General features: G+C 36.5%; 1 protein-coding gene across 1 annotated transcript in view; it reads left to right on the top strand.

The window, feature by feature from the left end:
• The window catches only part of LOC113224956 (NIPA-like protein 2), a 100,376-nt gene that overhangs the window by 18,402 nt on the left and 58,332 nt on the right, over nucleotides 1-23,642 (top strand). Inside the window, exons 2-3 of the mRNA XM_026454958.1 lie at nucleotides 15,648-15,716; nucleotides 17,102-17,273. Of these exons, the coding sequence (XP_026310743.1) occupies nucleotides 15,648-15,716; nucleotides 17,102-17,273 (241 nt within the window). The remainder of the gene's footprint in view (nucleotides 1-15,647; nucleotides 15,717-17,101; nucleotides 17,274-23,642) is intronic.

A 23,642-nucleotide genomic window follows, 5' to 3' on the forward strand; every position in this document is an offset into this window, starting at 1 on the left:
CAAGGGAGTCTTATGCTGATGGTACAGATGAATATTGTGATTGTGGCGGTGGTTACACACACACACACACACACACACACACAAATGGGTTCATATATAATTGGTGAAATCTAAATAAGGTATTTACCAATGCCAATTTCTTGGTTTTGATATTTTACTGTACTTGTGTAAGACATAAACATTTAAGGAGGGCAGTTAGGGGAAATATGCATAGGAACCCCCTATACATTTATTTGCAACCTACTATGAATCCATAATTATTTCAAAATTAAAGGTTTAAGAAAATAGCAATACTTACTAAAATAATAGAAATAAGATGTATAACTTCCTAACCAGAAGAGTGAGAGCAGAGAGGGGATAAAGAACACTCAACCAATTCTAATGGGGTGTAGGAAAGAAGAAATTAGGATGCAAAGGAAAAGCAAGATAACTACAGATACACACACACACACACACACACACACACACACAAACATAGTAGAAATAACTGAAACTATGTTGACAATCACAATAAGTATAAGTGGACTAAATTTCCCATTTCACAGAAAATCTCAGTTTAAAACTCCAGTTATTTTCTATATATAAGAGATCCAACTAAAATGTAATGACACAGAAATAATGACAGTAAAGTGATGGAGGAAGAGGAAATATCAAAAGAAAATGATTATATTATATTAATATCAGACAAAATAGACTTTAAAACAAAAACATTATTGAGATTAGAAGAGTCATAATGATAAAAGGAACAATTAACTGAGAAGATAAAATAATTCTGAACTTGTATATACCTAACAGTATAGCCTTAAAATATGTAATACAAAATTCAGCAGATTTAAAAGGAAAAAAATGTCTAAATCCATATTTGCGGTAGATTTTTAATATATCTCACTTGGCAACTGATAGACAAAGCAGTACAAAATTTAGTAAGATTGTTGAAGATTTGAGCAATGTATTAATGGAGATAGATGGGATGGATGGGTGGATGGATGAATGGATAGATAGATAGATAGATAGATAGATAGATAGATAGATAGAATATGTAAAGTATATATATATGTATAATATTAGCAACTAAATACTTTATTTTCAAGCATACATAGAATACTTATAAACCTTGACCACATGCTACCTGGTCACAAGACAAATTTCTATTTATACCATGTATTAGGTCATAAAGCAAATATTGATTCACACGCAGCACATTTCTGACCTCAACTCAATAAAATTAGAAATTATTAAAGTGGTAACCAACTTCATTTGGTTGATAACCAACTACCCCATTCACTTAAAATTTTTTTCAGAAAACATAATTTTGAATAATATTGAGGCTCAGATGAAAATCATGAGATAATTAGAAACTATTTAGAACTAAATGACAACGACTATGTTATGTCCAAACTACACATGAAGCTGAAACAAACAGTATACTTCGAGGGAAATGTATAGTGGTACTTTCATATATTATTAGATAAGAAGAAAGGGAAAAAGCTAATGAGTTAAGAGCCCAAATGAACAAGATGAAAAAGGAAAAACGGAGTTAACAAAATAAAGATAATAAAAATCTAAGGAAGAAATACATTTATTAAATATATCAACCTCAGAAAATTACTTATTTCTGAGAGGAAGAGACTGAAATAGTAATAGCTACATTTGTAGTATTTTATTTCTTTGGACAAATATCTGTATCTACACATAGTGTGTTTTAAAGTATTTTATTTTCAGTAACACTTTACTGAAATGTAATTCACATACCATATAATCCACTCATTTAAAGTGTACAATTTGTTGGTTTTTAGTATATCACAAAGTTATGCAACTATCACCACAATTAATTTTAGAACATTTTATCACCTCAAAAAGAAATCCCCTCACCCTTTAGCTGTCATCCCCAAGCCCCTCATTCATCCTAGCCCCAAGAAAACCCCCGATTTATTTTCTGTCTCTACAGATTTGTTATTCTAGACATTTAATATTAATAGAATCATATAATTTGTGATCTTTTGTTACTGAATTCTTCCACTTAGCATAAACTTTTCAAAGTTCACTAGGTTGTAGCATGTATCAGTACTTCACTCCCTTTTACAGCTGAATAATCTTCCATTATATAAAATGTATCACATTTGTTTATTCATTCATCAGCCAATAGACATTTGGTCATTTCCACTTTGGGGCACTAGGAATAATGGTGCTATGGATATTTGTGTACAAGTTTTTATGTGAACATATGCTTTATTTCTCTTGGATCATTTCTCCTCTATAATGATAGCCTTTTTATGGACACTTTCAATCCTTCGTTTATCCCAAATATCACTGTGGAGTTTTGTAGTGGGAGTTAATATCACAATGATGTTGAGCATTATTGAAATATTCCTGGAAAAAATAAGCATTTCCTTGGTTTTCAGACATCATAAGTTTATGTGCTATTTCAAGTGGTTTTTTGATTCTACAGAATTGTGTAAGATAGCACACAGTTACAAAAAATTAGCCAGGTGTGGTGCCATGTGTCTGTAGTCAAGCTACTCAGGAGCCTGAGGCAGGAGAATTGTTTGAACCCTGGAGGCAGAGATTGCAGTGAGCCGAGATTGCGCCACTGCACTCCAACCTGGGCGACAGAGCGAGACTGTCTCAAAAGAAAAAAAAAAAAGCACACACTATGATGCTTTTTCTAAACTGGTGTTAAGAATAAACAGATTAATTGTATTTAAACTGTTTCTTAATACACTACATTAACTGGTAATAATATTTTAAATAATAGGCCATTTCTAATAGTCTAAAATATTTATGCATTTAATCAAATGAAATTAAACAAGTTAACTGGTATTCAATAAATCTCCCTTCCTTTTTCCATACCTCAGTCTATGATTATTCATTTAACTGCAATTTTTTGCATCACAATCTTATCCAGTTCCATTATTGCGGATGCAAAGATTAATGAGGAATGAAAACAGAACAAAACCTCTGCTCTTGATGATCCTCATTTAGCCAGAGAGAAGTAAGAAAGAGTTAACAGCAATCATGAGGTCCTGGAAGGAAGATAAGCTCTGAAGTCAAATAGACCTGGGATCCACCAGTAATGGTGGAAATTTAGAAAGTAACTTAAACCTCTCAGGTTCAGTTTCCTCATCTATAGGAAGGGAATACAAATCATTACAAATAATAGCAAACTGAATACAGCAGAACATCATAAAATTAATTCACCCTGATCAAATGTGCTTTATTCCTGGGAAGCAAGTTTGGTTCAACATACTCAAATCAATAAATGTGATTCACCACATAAGCAGCATTAAAAACAAAACACACATGATCATCTCAATTGATGTAGAATAAACTTTTGATAAAATTTAACATCATTTCATGATAAAAACCCTCAACAAACTAGGCATCAAAGGAACATACGTCAAAATAATAAGTGCTATCTATGACAAACCCACAGCCAATAGCATACTAAATGGGCAAAAACTGGAAGCATTCTCCTTAAGAACTGGAACAAGACAAAAATGCCCACTCCAACCACTCCTATTCAACATAAAAGTTCTATCCAGAGCAGTCAGGCCAGAGAAAGAAATAAAAGGCATCCAAATAGGAGAAGAGGAAGTTAAATTATCTCTCTTCACTGACGATATGATTTTATACCTAGAAAACCCTAATGATTCTGCCATAAGGCTCCTAGACCTGATAAATGACTTCAGTAGAGTTTCCAGATACAAAATTCACAAAAAACCAAAGCATTTCTGTACACCAACAATGTTCAAGCTAAGAGCCAAATCAGGAACACAATCTCATTTACAATAACCACACACAAAAATAAAGTACCTAGGAATATATCTAACTAAGGAGATGAAAGATGTCTACAAGAACTATAAAATACTGCTGAAAGAAATCAGAGATGACCCAAATAAATGGAAAAATATTCCATGTTCATGGATTGGAAGAATCAACATTGTTGAAATGTCTATACTGGCCAAAGCAATCTATAGATTCTATACTATTCCTATCAAATTACAATGTCATTTTTCACAGAATTAGAAAAAACTGTTCTAAAATTTATATGGTACCAAAAGAGCCTGAATAGCAAAAGCAATCTTAAGCAAAAAGAACAAAGCCAGAAGCATCACCTTATCCAACTTCAAACTCTACTAGAAGGCTGTCGTAGCAAAAACAGCATGGTACTGGTACAAAAACAGACATATAGACCAATGGAACAGAATAGAGAGCCCAGAAATAAAACAGCATACCTACAACCAACTGATTTCTGACAAAGTTGACAAAAGCAATGGAGAAAGGACTTCCTATTCAATAAATGGTTCTGGAAAAACTGGCTAACCAAATGCAGAAGAATAAAACTGCACCCCTCCCTCTCACCATATAAACAAATTAACTCAAGATGGATTAAATATTTAAGTGTAAGACCTCTCAAACTATAAAAATCACCTAGAAGAAAACCTAGGAAATACCCTTCTGGAAATTGGCCTTGGCAAAGAATTTTGACTGAGTCCTCAACAGCAATTGCAACAAAAACAAAAATTGACAGGTGGGACCTAATTAAGCTAAAGAGCTTCTGCACATCCAAAGAGACTATCAACAGAAAAAAAAAAAAAACTATCAAAAGGAAAAAGTACTTGCAAACTAAGCATCTGACAAAGATGTATTAGTCTAGAGATTTTGAGCTAATATCCAAAATCTGTAAGGAACTTAAACAAATCAACAAGCAAAAATCAAATAATCCCATTAAAAAGTGGGCAAAGAATATAACAGACACTTCTCAAAAGAAGACATACAAGTGGCTAACAAACATATGGAAAACATGCTGAACATCACTAATAATTAGGGAAATGCAAATCAAAACCACAATGAGATACCATCTCATACCAGTCAGAATGGCTATTATTAAAAAGTAAAAAAACAACAGATGCTGGTGAGACTGTGGAGAAAAATGAACACTTATACATGGTTAGTGGGGATGTAAATTGTTCAGCCCCTGTGGAAAGCAGTTTGGAGATTTTTCAAAAAACTAAAACTAGAACTACCATTTGACCCAGCAATCCCATTACTGGGTATATACCCAAAGGAAAATAAATTGTTCTACCAAAAAGTCACATGCACTCACATGTTCACTGCAGCACTATTCACAGTAGCAAAGACATGGAATCAACCTAGGTGCCCATCAACAGTGGACTGGATAAAGAAAATATGGTACATACACCATAGAATATTATGCAGCCATAAGAAAGAATGAAATCATGTCCTTTGCAGCAGAATGGATGCAGCTGGATGCTATTATCCTAAGCAAATTAACACACAAACAGAAAACCAAATATTGCATGTTCTCACTTAAAAGTGGGAGCTAAAATATTGGGTATACATGGACATATAGTTGGGAACAATAGACACTGGGGACTCTGGAGGAGGGAGGGGGGCAAGACTTATAAAAAACTGCCTATTGAGTACAATATTCACTGTCTAGGTGACAGGATCAATACAAGCCCAAACCTCAGCATCTTGCAAACATACCCTTGAAACAAATCTGCACATGTACCACTTGAATCTAGAAGGAAAAATGGAAATAAATAAATAAAGCTACAGTAACCAACAACAGCCACAAATACAATAACCAAAAATAACAATAATCTACTTTGCCTGTACTCCAGAAATGGAACAACTAAGCCTGGATGACAGCGCATCTGTTTATGGCATGGTTTACTTAATATTTCAAACCCACCATTGAGACCTACTGCTCAGAAAAAATAGATGCATCTGAAAATATTACTGCTCATTGACAATGCATCTGGTCACCCAAGAACTCTTATGGAGATGTACAAGGAGTTGAATGTTGTTTTCATGCCCACTAACACAACATCCATTCTGCAGCCTATGGATCAATGAGTAGTTTTGACTTTCAAGTCATATTATTTTAAAATACATTTTGTAAGACTATAGCTGCCATAAATAGTGATTCCTCTGATGGATCTAGCCAAAGTAAATTAAAAACTTTCTGGAAAGGATTCACCATTCCATATGCCATTAAGAACATCCATAATTCGTGAGAGGAAGTCAAAATATCTACCTTCACAGGAATTTGGAAGAAGTTGATTCCAACCCTCGTGGTTGACTTTGAAGGGTTCAAGACTTACTGGAGGAAATAACTGCAGATGTGGTGGAAATAGCAGGAGAACTAGAAGTGGACCCTGAAGATGTCATTGGATTGCTGCCATCTCATGATCAAACTTGAATGGAGGAGGAGTTGCTTTTTACCAATGAGCAAAGAACGTGGTTTCTTAAGATGGAATCTTCTTCTTGTGAAGACGCTGGAAATATTGTAGAAATGACTCGCTGTAGGTTCAGATGATAATTAGCGTTTTTGGTAATAAAGTATTTTTTAATTAAAGAATGTCTAACTTTTTTAGACATAATGCTATTGCAGTATGTTTATTAAGTATAGGTTACACTATACTTGAACTACAGTGTAGTGTAAACACAACTTTTATATGCACTGGGAAACCAAAGAATTTGTGTGACTCACTTTATTGTGGTGGTCTGGAACCAAACCTGCAATATCTCTGAGATATGCCTGTATAATTTTGCTCATTCCTGCTTTATTTTGTGGGGTTTTTGTGTGTGTGTGTTTTGTTTTTTGTTTTTTGAGACAGTCTTGCTCTGTTGCCCAGGCTGGAGTGCAGTGGTGCGATTTCGGCTCACTGCAACCTCCATCTCCCGGGTTCAAGCAATTCTCCTGCCTCAGCCTCCCAAGTAGATGGGATTAAAGACATGCACCACCACACCCAGCTAATTTTTATATATTTAGTAGAGACGGGTTTCACCATGTTGGCCAGGCTTGTCTCGAACCCCTGACCTCAAGTGATCTGCCCACCTCAGCCTCCCAAAGTGCTGGGATTACAGGCGTGAGCCACCGCACCTGGCCTTATCCCTACTTTGAACTCGTGGTAATTGTTGGACCTGCCACCAGACATTGTTTTTATTGTGTTAGTAAAAGACACACACATATCACCAAAAAAAATGCAGCATAAGTATTCAAGGAGAAATAGTACAGGGTATTCTTTGATAGATGAGAAAGACTAGGAAAGACTCAACTAGGGTGATATCTACCTTCAACATTCTTTATGAAAAGAAATTATGTATATTCAATTATCTCTTTGCCCACTTGTTTCTGCTCTGTAATTTAAAAACATGTGATTCTCTCAGGTACAGTTTATGGTTGTTCCTACCTCTGTTAATTATTGTATAATATTCAGAACTAAACTTGGACTGAAGAAAGGACAATCTTCTTTTTGTGGTTTCTTAGGATGTGAAGTTGAACTCCCACATGATTTTGACAACTATTATTTAATTGTGGGGAATGTGTATATGGTTAATTTTAAATCTCTAAATTTTTGCCTCATGTAGATTCCAGGGGGTGGGGAACAAACTTCAAAGTTAATTCTAACTTCAGGAACTGTAAAGTAAGTTTTAGATTCAGGCCATTTTGAAATATGAGTAAATTTTATAATAACCTATAAGCTTATGGGGAAATGGTAAGAAAGGAAATATTATAATGTGAGCTCTTTTAAACTAATAATGATGGCTTAAAAAGTTAAAATAATAAAATAATATGATTGGCATTACCAATTAGACAAATATATATCGACCAGGTACAGTGGCTCGTGCCTATAATCCTAACACTTTAGGAGGCTGAGCCAGGAAGATCGCTGGAGCCCAGGTGTTTGAGACCAGCCTGCGAAACATAATGAGACCCCCGTCTCTACAAAAATAGAAAAATTAGGTGGGTGTGGTGGCATGCCTGTAGTCCCAGCTACTTGGGAAGATGAGGTGGAAGGATTGCTTGAACTCGGGAGGTCAAAGCTGCAATGAGCCATTATCACACCACTGAACCCCAGCTTGGGCAACAAAGTGAGACCCTGTTTCAAAAAACAAAAAGGAAAATAGACTATCCCCTCTAGTTGTACCTACATCTGTGAGTCAAGTCGTTTTCTGAGAAAAATAAATAAAATGCTACGTATTTTTATCTCTGGTTCTACAGCATTAAAAAAATTGTAATTGATAGTTTTACCATCCCTCTATTAAGAAAACCAAACTATCACCTATATCTTATTTTTTTATTATTATTATTATACTTTAAGTTCTAGGGTACATGTGCATAACGTGCAGGTTTGTTACATATGTATACTTGTGCCATGTTGGTGTGCTGCACCCATCAACTTGTCAGCACCCATCAATTTGTCATTTATATCAGGTATAACTCCCAATGCAATCCCTCCCCCCTCCCCCCTCCCCCCCATGATAGGCCTCGATGTGTGATGTTCCCCCTCCCGAGTCCAAGTGATCTCATTGTTCAATTCCCACCTGTGAGTGAGAACATGCGGTGTTTGCTTTTCTCTTCTTGTGATAGTTTGCTAAGAATGATGGTTTCCAGCTGCATCCATGTCCCTACAAAGGACGCAAACTCATCCTTTTTTATGGCTGCATAGTATTCCATGGTGTGTATGTGCCACATTTTCTTAATCCAGTCTGTCACAGATGGACATTTGGGTTGATTCCAAGTCTTTGCTATTGTGAATAGTGCCACAATAAACATACATGTGCATGTGTCTTTATAGCAGCATGATTTATAATCCTTTGGGTATATACCCAGTAGTGGGATGGCTGGGTCATATGGTACATCTAGATCTAGATCCTTGAGGAATCGCCATACTGTTTTCCATAATGGTTGAACGAGTTTACAATCCCACCAACAGTGTAAAAGTGTTCCTATTTCTCCACATCCTCTCCAGCACCTGTTGTTTCCTGACTTTTTAATGATTGCCATTCTAACTGGTGTGAGATGGTATCTCATTGTGGTTTTGATTTGCATAAAGCCAAAATTGACAAATGGGATATGATTAAACTAAAGAGCTTCTGCACAGCAAAAGAAACTACCATCAGAGTGAACAGGCAACCTACAGAATGGGAGAAAATTTTTGCAATCTACTCATCTGACAAAGGGCTAATATCCAGAATCTACAAAGAACTCAAACAAATTTACAAGAAAAAAACAAACAACCCCATCAAAAAGTGGGCAAAGGATATGAACAGACATTTCTCAAAAGAAGACATTCATACAGCCAACAGACACATCACCTATATCTTATAAATATTTTCTATATTCATTAGATTTGGAAGACATTATTGAAAACAAAATGAATGTTGCAATAACATATCATAAAGTTGGTGCACACACCCTGAGGCAAAAAAAAAGGGGGGGGGGAATAGAGAAACAGCAAAACCTTCATTTGCTATGTCTGCCAAGCAATAGGTTGGCAGTTTTGGTTTTTTTTAAGGAACTATTTATGTGATTGCTTGGTCATTTTAGATACAGATAAAGAAAATAAAGCTTTCTTATTACCTCTTAGTATCGCCTTAGCCCATCGCTTTGGATTACTAGCGTGTTGTGTCATATTTTCATAAGCGGACCTCATTCATTTAGGTCTCCAAACTCCTTATGGTATTGTTTTCACCTTACAATTGAGAAAACTGAGAGTCAAAGAAGATAATAGCTTTGCAGGGGTCACTTAAAGTGAACACCTGGCAGGGACAGGTCTCCTGACTTTTGGTCTGACTTTTAAAATAGCTTGCTGCCTCTATGCCATAGTAACCCGCGGCAAAATGTCTCACCTTTTTTTGTATCCCCTTCTCACTGTAAGTGATCCACAATATCCACACTCCACTCTCTCATCTCCTTAGTCTACCTTAGTATATTATTTCTTGTTGTGTAATAAATCATCCTAAAGTTTAGTGGCTTAAAATTACAAACATCAATGAGTGCTTTGGAATCAATTGGTCAGCTGGGGGTTCATTGATGTGGGTCAGACTTGGCTGAGTCCACCTGGGTTCACTCATGCCTCTGCAGCCAGCTGGTATGTCAGCTGGGGGCTGGCTGCTCTAGGGAGGGCCCCCCACTGGGGTTGAACATTGACTGACTATTGATTAGGGCCATAGACACAAACGCAGCAGGGTTGTGTGTGTCCCCATCTGTCATCACCCAGCAGGCTAGCCTGGGCTTGTTCTCAAAATATTTCATAACCAGAAGCATGTCATACTTTTTGAGGCCTAGTCTTGGAACTAGCACATTTTCACTGCATTTGTAGCCTGAATTCAAGGGGATAGGGAAATAGACTGTTCTTCCTAACAGGAGGAGGTACAAGACTACCTAGCCAAGGGCACGGATATGGGGAGGAGTAGCAAGTGTGTCCATTTTTGCAATCTGCCATACTCCGATTACTTCCAAATAACTTGTCTGATACATTCATATTAAGATATTAATAATGTAATAGTTTATACCTTTCCAGGAATATCTGCTTTGGGCAAAAATAAACCTGTAATAAGAATATTTAAAGGAACGGCAGCATAATGCTGTCTTGATGAAGAATTATGTATTTTTTAATTTTGTTGCCTGTGCATTTGGTGTCATAGCCAAGAAATGACTGCCAAATCCTGCCACCATTTTTTTAATACCCAGACTATTAAAAGAAAAACTTCAGCTGAACTGAATTTAAAGGAGCTTAATTTAGTAACGAATGATTGAATCACGCAGCCCCCAGAATCACAGCAGATTCAGAGAATCTCCAGGGATGCCTCGTGGTCAGAACAAATTTATAGACAAAAAAAGGGAAGTGGCATATAGAAATCAGAAGTGAGATACAGAAACAGCTGAATTGGTTACAGGTTGTCATTTACCCTATTTGAACACAGTTTGAACACTCAGAAGTGTATGACTGGTTGAAGTATGGCTTCTGGCATTGGCCAAGACTCAGCTATTGTTACAGGCACATACTCCTAAGTTCGGGTTTCAGTCTTGTCTACCCACTAAGTTGGGTTGCAGTTCACCCACAAGGACTCAAATGTAGAAGTACGGAGTCCTTCTCAGGCCATATTTAGTTTGCTTTAACACTGTTGACCCTGGGCCAGGGAGCTATTCTGTAGCAGGTGAGTTTTTCCTTACTTCTCCAAGTTAAAGCACACTCTGACTTACTTCACCACCAATTTTGTATTGTTATAAAATACAAGTAATATAAAATTTTACCATTTTAGCCATTTGTAAGTGTGTACTTCTGTGGCATTAAGCACATTGTCATTGATGTGCAGCTGTCATCATATCCACCTCCAGAATTTTTTCATCTATCCCAACTTTATATCCATTAAACACAAATTCCCCATTCTTCCCTCCGCTCACTCTGGCAACCACCATTCTACTTTCTGTCTTCATGAATTTCCCTCATGTAAGTAGAATCACACAACATTTGTTCTTTTGTGACTGGCACTTAGCATAATGGCCTCAAGGTTGTAGACAAAAGTCGTCAAACTCTGTAAAATATTTGAAGAGATTTATTCTGAGCCAAATATGAGTGACCAATGGCCTATGGCACAGCTCCAAGAGATTATAAGAACATGTGCCCAAGGTGGTCAGGCCACAGCTTGGTTGTATACATTTTAGGGAGATATAAGACATCAATCCATACACATAAGATGTGCATTGCTTCCGTCTGGAAAGGGGTAACAACTGGAAGTGGGGGCTTCCAGGTCATGGGCAAATTCAAGCTTTTCTGATTGGCAATTGGTTGAAAGAGTTATTATCTAAAGACATGGAATCAATAAAAAGGAATATCTGGGTTGTGGAGACCAAGGTTCTATTATGCAGATGAAGCCTCTGGGTAGCAGGCTTCAGAGCTCTCATCAGACCTAAAAAGGTACCTGAGTCTTAGTAAATTCTCTCCTGGATCAGGGAAAAGACCTGGAAAAGGATGGAGATTCTCTACAGAACGTAGATTTTCCCCATAAGAGACAGCTTTGCAGGGCCATTTTAAAATATGTCAAAGAAATAGGTCAGGTGTGATAGCTCACACCTGTAATCCCAGCACTTAGGTAGGCCGAGGCGGGAGGATCATGAGGTCAAGAGATTGAGACCATCCTGGCCAACATGGTGAAACCCTGTGTCTACTAAAAATACAAAAATTAGCCACAGAGATCATGCCACAGTATTTCCAGCCTGGTGACAGAGCAAGACAAGAAAGAAAGAAAGAAAGAAAGAAAGAAAGAAAGAAAGAAAGAAAGAAAGAAAGAAAGAAAGAAAGAAGGAAGGAAGGAAGGAAGGAAGGAAGGAAGGAAGGAAGGAAGGAAGGAGAAAGAGAGAGAGAGAGAAAGAAAGAAGGAAGGAAGGAAGGAAGGAGGGAGAGAGAGGGGGAGAGAGGGAGGGAGAGAGGGAGAGAGAGCGAGAGAAAGAAAGAGAGAGAGAAAGAAAGAAAGAAAGAAAGAGAGAGAAGAGAAGAGAAGACAAGAGAAGAGAAGAGAAGAGAAGAGAAGAGAAGAGAAGAGAAAAAAGAAAGAAACAAAGAAATGGGGGTAAAATACTTTGACTCCTTTCAGGGCCTACTATCTGTCATGCGATGCTATACTAGAGTCAGGCTGGAATATCGTGTCTTATTGCTATAAAAAGTCTGTTTTGCCAGTCTTCAGATCTTTGTTTTAATGTTAATGCTGGTCAGTTGTCCCCTAATTCTAAAGGAAGGAGGGTATAATGAGGTATGTCCCAACCCCCACTGCCCATCATGGCCTAAATTAGTTTTTCAGGTTAACTTTGGAATGCCTTTGGCCTAGGTGAGGGTCCATCAGTCAGTTGAGGGACTTAGAATTTTATTTTTGGTTTTTAAGGTTCATCCATATTGTAGTGTATATTGAAACTTCCTTCCTTTTTAAGGCTGAATAATATCCCATCATATGTATATACTCTGTTGTTTATGCATTCATCCACTGAGGGACACAGGTTTCTTCCACCTTTTGGCTATTATGAATAATGCTGCTATTATTGAATGTAAGTGTACAAGTATCTGTTCAAATCCCTGTTTTGAGTTCTTTTGGATATGTACCCAAAAGTGGAATTGCTAGACCATATGGTAATCCAGTGTTTAATTTTTTGAGGAATCTCCATGCCATTTTCCACAGTGGCTGCACCATTTTACATTCCCACCAGCAATGCACAAGTGTTCCAATTTCTCCCCATCTTTGCTAACACTTCTTTTCTTTTATTTTTTTTTAATTATAGCCATCCTAATGGATGTGAAGTAGTGACTCATTGTGGTTTTGATTTGCATTTTCCTAATGATTAGTGATACTGAGCATCTTTTCATGTGTTTGTTGGCCATTTGTGTGTCTTCTTGGAGAAACAGCTATTCAAGTCCTTTGCCCATTTTTTAATCAGGATGTTTATTTTTTGTTGTTGAATTGTAGGCATTCTTTAAATATTCTGGATCTCAATCCAGATATATGATTTACAAATATTTTCTCTCATTCCATGAGTTGCCTTTCACTCTGTTGATAGTGCATGTTGATGCAAAAAGTTTTTAATCTCAGCCAGGCATGGTGGCTCATGCCTGTAATGCCAGCACTTTGGGAGCTGAGGCAGGCAGATCACTTGAAGTCAGAAATTCAAGACCAGCCTGACCAACATGGCGAAACAACATTTCTACTAAAAATACAAAAATTAACTGGGTGTGGTGGCGTACGCCTGTGGTTCCAGCCACTTGGGAGGCTGAGGCACGAGAATTGCTTGAACCTAAGAGGCAGAGATTGCAGTGAGCCGAGGTCATGCCACTGCACTCCAGCCTGGGTAACAGAGCAAGATTCTGTCTCCAAAAAAAAAACACAGTTTTTAATCTTGGTGAAATACAATTTATCTTTTTTTTTCAATGCCTATGCTTTGGTGTCATATCCAAGAAATTATTGCCAAACCCTGACACCAATTTTTAAATACCCAGCCTGAATCCATTTAAACCGTTCAGTGAATGACTTAAAGAATTTTAAAGTGAGTTATTTCTATTCAACAATGTACTTTTATAATTATGGGAGATGTTAATAAATATCCATTCATGGCCAAAGTTTTTTCTCAGTCTTCATTTTCCTGATTAATGCCAAGTACATTAGATGTAAATAGGAAGCATGGAAATAGCACATTGTATTGTACCTCAATTGTTTCCCCATGAGGGTTCGTGATCAAAATTATTACCAATTGCCTCTCCTAGGAAAAGAAAATTCTTAACTGATTAAAGACCATGGATATTATATATCAACTATATAATGAGTTTTCAACTTTTTACTTCATTTAAAAAATACTAAATTTCATTTCTAAATACTAAATTTCATGCTATACTTGAGTCAAGCTGGAATTTGGTGTCTTATTGCTACAAAAATCACATATAATAAAGCTCTAAACTTCAAAGACATTTTGCATTCTGAAAAGGGTTCTTTGTGGTTGCAATGCTCATTTGAAATTCAAATAACTTCTTGGAATTTGAAGCTAGCTAGAAGTTATGTACTGTAGAATAAAAGGGAGATGATCCTTTGTATCATTGCTAATTTATACTAATAGAAGATATTATACTTTTGGACCTAGATGGGAGCAACAAATGCATCTTTTGAAATCATTAAATAATACATGAGCAATCCATGATAAACATCTTGGGCAATGTATAAGAACTTACCTTTTAACCTCTATAGCTCTTGCGTTAGATGATTATATACTTTTTCAAGCAAGTGTTTGTTAAATCTTCCATTTTATATTGCAGTAGATGATGCAGAAGACCCAATAGAAAGAAGCGTAAGACTTGGTTCTTTTCCCTCAGAGAATCTGAGCAAACATGATAATATTAAAGAATAAATAAGGGAGGCTTACCATTTAGAATCTGAGAAAGTCAAGGTGGACCGAGGTGGTCTGAGGAGGTCTCAAGGAGATGGACCTCTGCAGGCCAAGAGGGCGAGGTTTGGTTGGAGTGAGTGAGAGGTGCACCTGCACGACCTAGGAGAGCAGTGACATGAGAAAGTGTCACATCTGGCTGGAGGATAGCACGTGCCACATACCTGAGATAGAGGAAGCACATTAAAAGTAAGTCATGGACAGAGGGCTGGGTGAGGACTAATTGTGGTGAGCTGTTACAGTAGTTTATTGTTTGATATAGTAGACTGTAGAGAATCATTGTAGGTTTTTGACCAGGGGAGTAGTAGGAAAATTTAGCCCATCTCCAGTGGAGATCATAGAGCCTTAGAAGTAAAGGGATTTCTGGAAACATCTTATCTAATATCCCATTTTTACTTAGGCCAGAGAAGTGAAATAACTTGCTCAAAAGGTCACCCAGTTAGAAAAGAGCAAATCTGTATCTCAGATTTATCCTTTACCTTGTAGTCCGATTATCTTTCTTTCATATCACAGTCCTCCAAAACATATTACAGAAAAGAAAATAAAAAGAAAGGATATATAAGAAGCAGCATCTTGATAGGAAAAAGCCAAATAACTATTTTATTTATATTAGTAAATGAGGCAGGCAAATATCTAGAGAATTCATAGAGGACCAAGTGATTTCTTAAAAATAGTGTCTGAAAAAAGTGAAAAACTAATTCTAATTAAATCATATTAAAAGGTATTTATGGTATTAATTGGTTATTCTACATTACTATAAGAATGTGTAATTTTTATCAAACCTACCCTAGCAAATGGGTGCTGAGCTAAAGCTGAATTACTGAACAAACGAATGAATACCTAAATTTGTCTTTTTTCTTCCAGTAAATATCTTACAAGTATTATTTAAGGAAAACATTTTCTTTTACAGATTCACCTTTTTGGAGTTTTGCTGGCCATTTTAGGAAACTTGGTGATCAGCATTTCTCTAAATATTCAGGTAAGAAAAAAGCTTATTTTTCTAGCACTGTAGATTAATCCAGGGACACATTATGACTCTCATGGGTCTTGGAAACTTTTGTCTTTGTGGCTCTTTCCTCCATAAAAATTATAAAAATATATATATATTTTATGACCTCATTGGTGTAAAGAGAAATATAATGCAAGCTGGAGTGCATTCATTTTTCTTCTTCTTCTTCTGATTTTAAAAGAAATTAATTTTGAGGGGTGTGGAGTGGGCTCTGACAGTATTGTAGACCCTAGGTAAGAGGCCTATGGTGTCTAATGGATAAATAGCACTGGTTTGATTTGCAGTACTTTGATATCTTTCATAGCCTTCACCCCAGGTGGGATATGGATACTTTTTAGAAGCAGTTCATAAAAGTACAGATTATAGGGTTTTTTTCCCCTTTCTTTAAAATACTCTTAAATATGCCAGTATAGACTAATGGTCTTGAGGAAAGAATGTAGAATACAAAATAGGAACTATAACTGAACATGAATTGGAAACCTGAATAAATCGCTGATTTGCTAAATGCAAATTGAATGAAATATGAATTTTTAACCAAATCAGGAATTAAATAAACCATTTTAAATCATTTAATGAATCAGTTTGAATTAGAATCAAATTGCTGCAGTCTCTAAAATGATTTGAATCAAAATAAACCTGAACATCAAAATATCTCCCAGAATGTTATATGGTAATTCCCTCTTAACCTCAGGGGATAAATTGCAAGACTCCCAGTGGATGTCTGAAACTACAGCTAATACTGAATCCTATTCAGTATATACTATGTTTTTCCTATACATACATACCTATGATCACATTTAATTTATAACTTAGGCACAGTAAAAGATTAACAACAATAACTAATAATAAAATAGAACAAGTAAGAAAGATAAGGGTTACCTGAACACAAGCACTGTGCTATTGCAACAGCTGATCTGATAACCGAGAGGGCCACTGAATGACTAAGGGACGGGGAGCATCTGTAGCCTGGATACATTGGACAAAGGGAGGATTCACATACCAGGCGGGACAGCAAGAGATTTCATCCTGCTACTCAGAAGAGAATGCAATTTAAAATGCATGAAATGTTTATTTCTGGAATTTTCCATCTAATATTTTCTGACCATGGGTAACTGAAACCACAGAAAATGAATCCGTGGATCGAGGGGTGACCACTATATTTGTTTATACAAATCTTTGCTAGAAAATGACCTCGTATAATTTTCAATAATTCCCCAAAAATGTATTTGTTCTTTTAAAAATACAAAAAAAATTAGTGTTCTTATAAAAAGAATTAAAGGAATACAAAAGAAAAAAAGTGGCATTCCCTTCATAGCTCAGAATGTTTTCTTATTTATCTTCTGATTTACTTTCAGAAATATTCTCACCTTCAGCTGGCACAACAGGAGCACCCAAGGCCATACTTCAAGAGTGTGCTGTGGTGGGGTGGTGTCCTGCTGATGGCCGTGGGAGAGACGGGGAACTTCGCAGCCTATGGATTTGCTCCCATTACTCTGATCGCTCCGTTAGGCTGTGTGTCTGTTACAGGTAAGCCGTTGTGTGTTTTGACAAACAGAAACTTAAAGAGCAGAAAAATTGGAGAAAAACACTCAACTGAAACAACAAATGCACCAAAAAAGAAAGTCTATTGCCTGGTTTCTTAGCACATTAACATGGAACAATTATTCTGCTAATTTCAGCGATCCATTGTCATGCTGTCACATTAACCATGAAGAAACTTGCATTTTGTGACTCTAACACTTATCTGTGAAAGCCTGATGCCTGAGTCTTAATAAATTAACAGTGACAGAAAATGTTATACTATGCTTGTAATCATTAATGAGTTACCTAAAAGCATTTGTAATGCAATGTTTTATTCATGTGTTAAACTGATAATACCTGTGGTTAGAGTCTTTGATGTCTGGTCTTGACTTCATAGTTTAGTATCTGTTTGACATTAAGAATTAAATATCGGTTATTCTACATTACTATAAGAATGTGTAATTTTACAGTAATGTCACAAATATCTACTTTGAAATTTTAGGTGATTTACTAAATACATTTAGAAAACAGAAAACGAGATGTTGTGAAAGACTTAAAAAAAAAGAGCAAAAATCACTGCTAAAAAGGAGAACAAATTCTCTAAGCCTTGTTAAAATCAATAAAATCTTTTTGGTTTTACTCTTTATCTGCTGCTATGGAAACAGAATGTTTCTAAATTTGCGTGAATTTAGAAACTTCATTGAAATAGAAACAACTTGATAGTCATTATCTGTTAACAACTAGATCAAGCATATCACATGTTTACATATCCCAATTTAAATGTTCCTCCTAAACAACTATATGATATTCTTAAAGAAAATATCATTTAAACTGAAACAATGCAGATTCAAAGAGAATTTTGTTTTATTTTGTAAGTCATTTATCTCAATCATTTAAAATATTTTATTTAAAATACTTGAATGAGGTATAATAGAATATTTAGCAAAAAAACACTTACTTTGCTTTCTAGAAATAGCCTACTTAAAAGAGCCATCCTGTTACTACTCTGAAGAGGCACACAATTTATGTAATCATTTACTGTTTTTAACATTCTAATAGAATAAGCAAATCGGGTAAACCTCACTTTCTATTTAGTAAACCACATAACGTGTACATAGACATTTTAGACATTTTATGTTTTCAAAATCTGAGAAATAACAGATAAAAGATCTAGTTATATGGTGAACTTGGGATCCCTCCAGATTCTTGCTGTCTTGAAAATAGTTTTATTCTCCAATAATAACTGTGTATGTCCTGCTGATCTTTAGTTTTGTTCCTTACTTTATGCTGTTTCCATGAAATAGCCAGAGAAAAATGTGTCCGGGCATATTAGATAGATAACTGGGGAAGGCAGGTGGTGAGTGCACCATATGGAATTGAAATTCTCCATTTATCTCATGTCTCCTGGTCCTGGGAAGTCTTTTGCAGGAGTGGGGTATAAGAAAAAGGGTGCTACCCCAGGTAGTTCAAACAAGGGGAAATATTGTTGTAAAGATCAGAGATTTCACAGAGATGAGATATAACCAGACCTCACGGGGCCTGAAGTGAGAATGGGACAGTTTTCAGGACTTCAGGGTCAGCAGTCGTACCCTTCCTAGACCTTCAGTGAAGCTGCCTGTGAGTCTGCCCATCTTGGCAAGACTTGATCCAAGCTCTCATTAAAAACTGAAAGCTGAAGCTTTCCAACCTTCCACTCAGAGAGAGTGTCCTATTCTCCCAAGTCCCCTGCAAGCCGGTCCACCCACCTTCAAACTCTGAGCCCACTGCCTTGACAGATGGGCTTTTTCTTCATGCTATAGATTATTTTTCTTTGTGTGCCGTTAGCCCCAATTAATGTTTCAGCTTCAGAACATTTTTAGTTACCTCCCTCTCTGTCCATCTGAAATGATTCAAAGATGTGAACTTACAGCCTCAAACACAACTCATTTCCTACTTTACAATCTTTGCACACAGTAATGTATGTTCATAAATAGTATTCCCACAGCAGTCCTGAGCTGGATTTAAGTCATTGTAAAGCTTTGTGGGTGGGTGAGGGACTGCTGGTGATGGAGGATTTTCCCTAGAACAAACCCCTGCTACCCTGAGATTCTTTATAAAGATCCTAGAAACTCTAGAGAATTTGAAGGAAAAGGGAAAGTATAAACCAGATGTGTCTTATGTCTGTGTCTACAGATGAAGCAGAAAATCCACACTTTTCTATGTTAAAACTTTTTTTCGGTATCATTTCTTGGGAGCTTTAAGAAATCAAATCTCCCATTGAATTTTAATAAAAAATAAAACCTGTTGCAGTGTTGCATAGGAAATTGCAGATTCTTTCCTGATTTTTCTTCTGTCTTTTGTTGCTTTTCTAAGAGAAGGAGACAGAGAGAGAAACTATTAAAATCCAGAACACTTAACAATAGTTTTAGCCCTTAAATCCAAGTGTGTTAAGTCCCTTAAGTCTTTTATCTTCCTCCCTCTCCTTAGACAGTCTGGTTCACACCAACACATTCTGCTCCATTTCTCCTTTCCAGAAGTAGGGAGAGACAGTGCGGGTAAACACGTGGACTAGTTTTACTACACTGATGATTGCTAATATGCCAGACCTGCTATTTTGTCTCACATAATCAAAATTCCTGCTCCTTTTGTATATTTTGAGTATAATATATATTTGTATACTTTGAGTATAATATATTCAATTAAATATTAAATATAAATTAAATATATAATATTTAATATATTTGTTTAATACTATAAATACAATTTTATTGGTTGTATTTCATATATTTAATATAATTGTATTAATTATACTTAATATAATTATATTGATTATATTTAATATATTGATTATATTTAATAAGTTATATTAAATTTTATGTTATATATTAATATATATTAAATATAGTTCTATATTAATAGATACTATACTAATTGAATATGTATTCAATTAAAGTATGCATGTCATATGATTGACATATATGTGTCTGACATATATGCTAGTCACATATAGGACTCATTTGTAAGAAGCACCACAGTTAGCAATATAGACATTTCAACTTGCCCTCTACCCATGTTTTCCTGCCTTGAAACATCTTTCTTCTGTGATTTTTTCCCCTCTCTCTGTGTGTCCTGCTGTTCCTCACTGACATGCTCAGCTTCAGGCAGCATTTGTCCAACATTAGTTTTACAGGTAGATTCATAGGTGTTCTAAGAAATAAAGAATTCCATAATCAAACAGCATTCTGCAATTTGAGGTTTTAAAGGTGACAGAGGTTTCATTAGTGTAGAGCTTCTTGGGGCCTTAAGACAGGCCCACGCACACTGTGAATCTTTGAGAGGCAGATGCAGTACGCCAGGTCTCCAAAACATACTGAGCACTTCTGAGATTCCCTTGATTGTATCTCAAGGCAGTTCTGCAGAAAACCCTTTAGGGAATTCTTAAGGCAAAGCTCACAGGCAGTCACATCGTGCTAGAGACTCAGCCTAAATAACCCATCTATGCCTCACCGTGAAGACGGCAAAATGGGGAATGATCTCAGTGCACAGGGATGCCCACGCCTGGGTCCAGCTTTTTGAGAGAGTCAGAACCTTCGTATCCTTGTGTCATCTTTTAATTTTACTTTGTTTTTCTCACTGGAAGTCTTTCTCAATGAATAATAGGTCCAAAATCTATTCTGACTAAAATGCAAGTTATACTAGCAGTGTGGTTAATTCTAGATGTGGATTTGTGTAATTCAGAAAGCTTAATTAATGGTTTTCCATTTCACCTAGAGGCTAGGTTCAATACTCGCCCTAATAAACCAGGGCAGCAGAAAGGTCAAGAGCTCTAGGACCACACTGCCAGGTTCAAATCTCAGTTCTGCCATTGGCAAGCTCTGTGACCTTGGGCAAATTATTAAAACCAGTTTATGCCTCAGATCCCTAGCCTATAAAATGGGAATGAAGCAGTTTCCATATTAGAGGTCGTTGTGGGGAAGAACTGAGTAAACTCAAACATCTAAGGACAGTGTTGGATAGATAGTATTTGACATAATGACAACACTGGCTATCGTCACTATGGTTTCTGATTATTATTGTGTAGAAAAATAAAATACCTTATACTTTATAATGGAGCATACTTCCATGCCTCCAAAGATGGCTGATGGTTAAATTCTCTAAAATGGAGAAATCCGTTCAAGAAAGGCTTTTTATTGTTATTATCCATGCAGTGGTTAAATTTATGGAGAGCAGAAAAGTAGGATCCTCACTGCTCATTTTTCATCTAATTAAGTAGCAATTACCCTTCAACCCCTTCGCATATTCCCTACCAAAATACAGTGGAAAATAGAAGAATTTCCAAATAACATACCAAGACGAAATACATTTTAAAAACAAATATGGGAGTTTGTCAGAGGAAATGCTTAGAAAGCTAGATGTGTATACAGTTTTCCATCTTTGTGCTCTGGTTTCAAAGAGCTTGTGTTCTCTTGTTCATTAACTACATAGAGAGGCTGAATGGCAGATTCCTTTCAGATCAACTGTGATTTGAGGATATGTTTTCTGGGAAACTATTAATAGATACCCAGTACAAAGACATAGGTTAGGTATTCTGTGGAGTTTGTAATAAAATTTCAAACTACTGCTAATCCTTCATGTCTCAGGTAAACCCTTCCTCAGGAGGCCTTCCCTGGCTTTTAGACTAAGGTAATTAAACAGGCTTATTCTCTGCTCCCTTCACACCCTACACAGGCCTTCCTCTCATCTGTGTGGTGCCGTTTTGTGAATTAGAAAAGAGAGCCCTTTCTCAAAATACTTTATTTCTGTCTGTCTGCAAATGATTGTAATACATTAATTTTGTTAGAGCAGGACACTCTGGCAACATCTGTCAGAGAATTGTGTTGAGAAATACACAAATCAACAAGGTGTGAGACGCGGATGGTGCCACCTCAGATGTGGAGACTTTCTGCATTCCAAAACTTACACAGCCTGTCCAACCACACACAGCGACCCTGCCTTATGCTTCCCCTTTGGCACCTCTCAGCATGCTCACAATGACCTGTTTCATGTCCTTCCTCACCATTTAACTGAGACCCAGGGGACTGGTGACTGACTATGTGTCTTGTTGCTTGACATTTGCCCTTCCTGGAAGAGCATGGCACAAGGAAATCACACAATGCAGCCTGCAGAATTGGTTTGAATTTGAATTTTGATAAAACAAGGATAGGATATTCCGTTCTAGGGTGTTGGAAGAGATAAATGCTTGCTTAAAAGATTTCAATTCCTAATGAAGCACGGTGGTTAAACAGTTCATTGCAAGAGACTCATGAATATTCATGCTTGTGAACACTCGTAGGGCTATACGCCTGTCCTTTGGGAACTGAGTTCAATTATTTGTGCATCTCCAAAGCGTGGGCTTACATTTAATGTTTTCCTTTTTCTGTTTATCCCCATGACTGTGATCTACGCTATGCCTAAACATTTAAAGATGATTAAAAACAATGAAGTTATCAACAGTCCAAAGAATTAAAGCCACATGGAATTACATAGCTTCATGGCAGACTTCTCTCAGTATAAAATTAACTTGTCTATGGAGCAGCAAGGAAATGGGATATGGAGGGAGATTGTTGCAGGGGCAAGGAGGGAGGGAGGGAGAAATAGAACGTGATGGAAGCACCGGTGACATTTTTCAGTTCTATGCCTCTGAGTATATTGATTAAAAGTAACCAGAAAAGAGTGCAAGAACGTATCAGCTTTTTCCAAGTTAAATTCAGGCAATACTTTAGACAAAGTAATAAAGGTAAGAAACTAATATTGAATGAGTATCCACTATGCCAGGTATGAGATACATAAACTCATTACCTCCATCATTGCCCAGCTGAATGGAAATGAGTAATAAATAGATTGACTTTGGGATAAATTATATTAAATTAAGCACTTGAAATTTTGTATGGAAAGATAATAGCAGCTAGCAGCAAGATCTCTGTGGCCCTAGAATAAGTTCCTAAGAGAAGTAGTCGCTCTGTTACTAATTTGTATTAAGGTTGGAGAGCTAACTGCACTAAGAAAATGAGGAGAGCGTGAGTCTGATAAGTCTTTTCCATCTCTAATTTTCCCCAATATGCTGGGTTTTGCTCAAATCAAAATTCATAATGTGGAATACATGTTGTTTTGTGTGTTTCTGTGGTGCTGTTATGAAGCCCTAAACTGAAATGTATCTGTAATCCATTAGACGATGGTCATAGCAGAGCCAGGAAGCCCTGGTGAGGCCTTTTGGAATTCCAAAGAAATCATGTCAAGCAGAAACTTTGGTCTCCAAGATTTTTATTAGAAACAAATGAAAGGAAACATAAACAGACCAATGAGCAAGTGACCCATGGCGTTACCCAAACCTAGATGCTGCAAATTCTCTTTGTCCCT

This window comes from Piliocolobus tephrosceles, chromosome 7, assembly GCF_002776525.5.
Source record: "Piliocolobus tephrosceles isolate RC106 chromosome 7, ASM277652v3, whole genome shotgun sequence".
Classification (NCBI taxonomy): Eukaryota; Metazoa; Chordata; class Mammalia; order Primates; family Cercopithecidae; genus Piliocolobus; species Piliocolobus tephrosceles.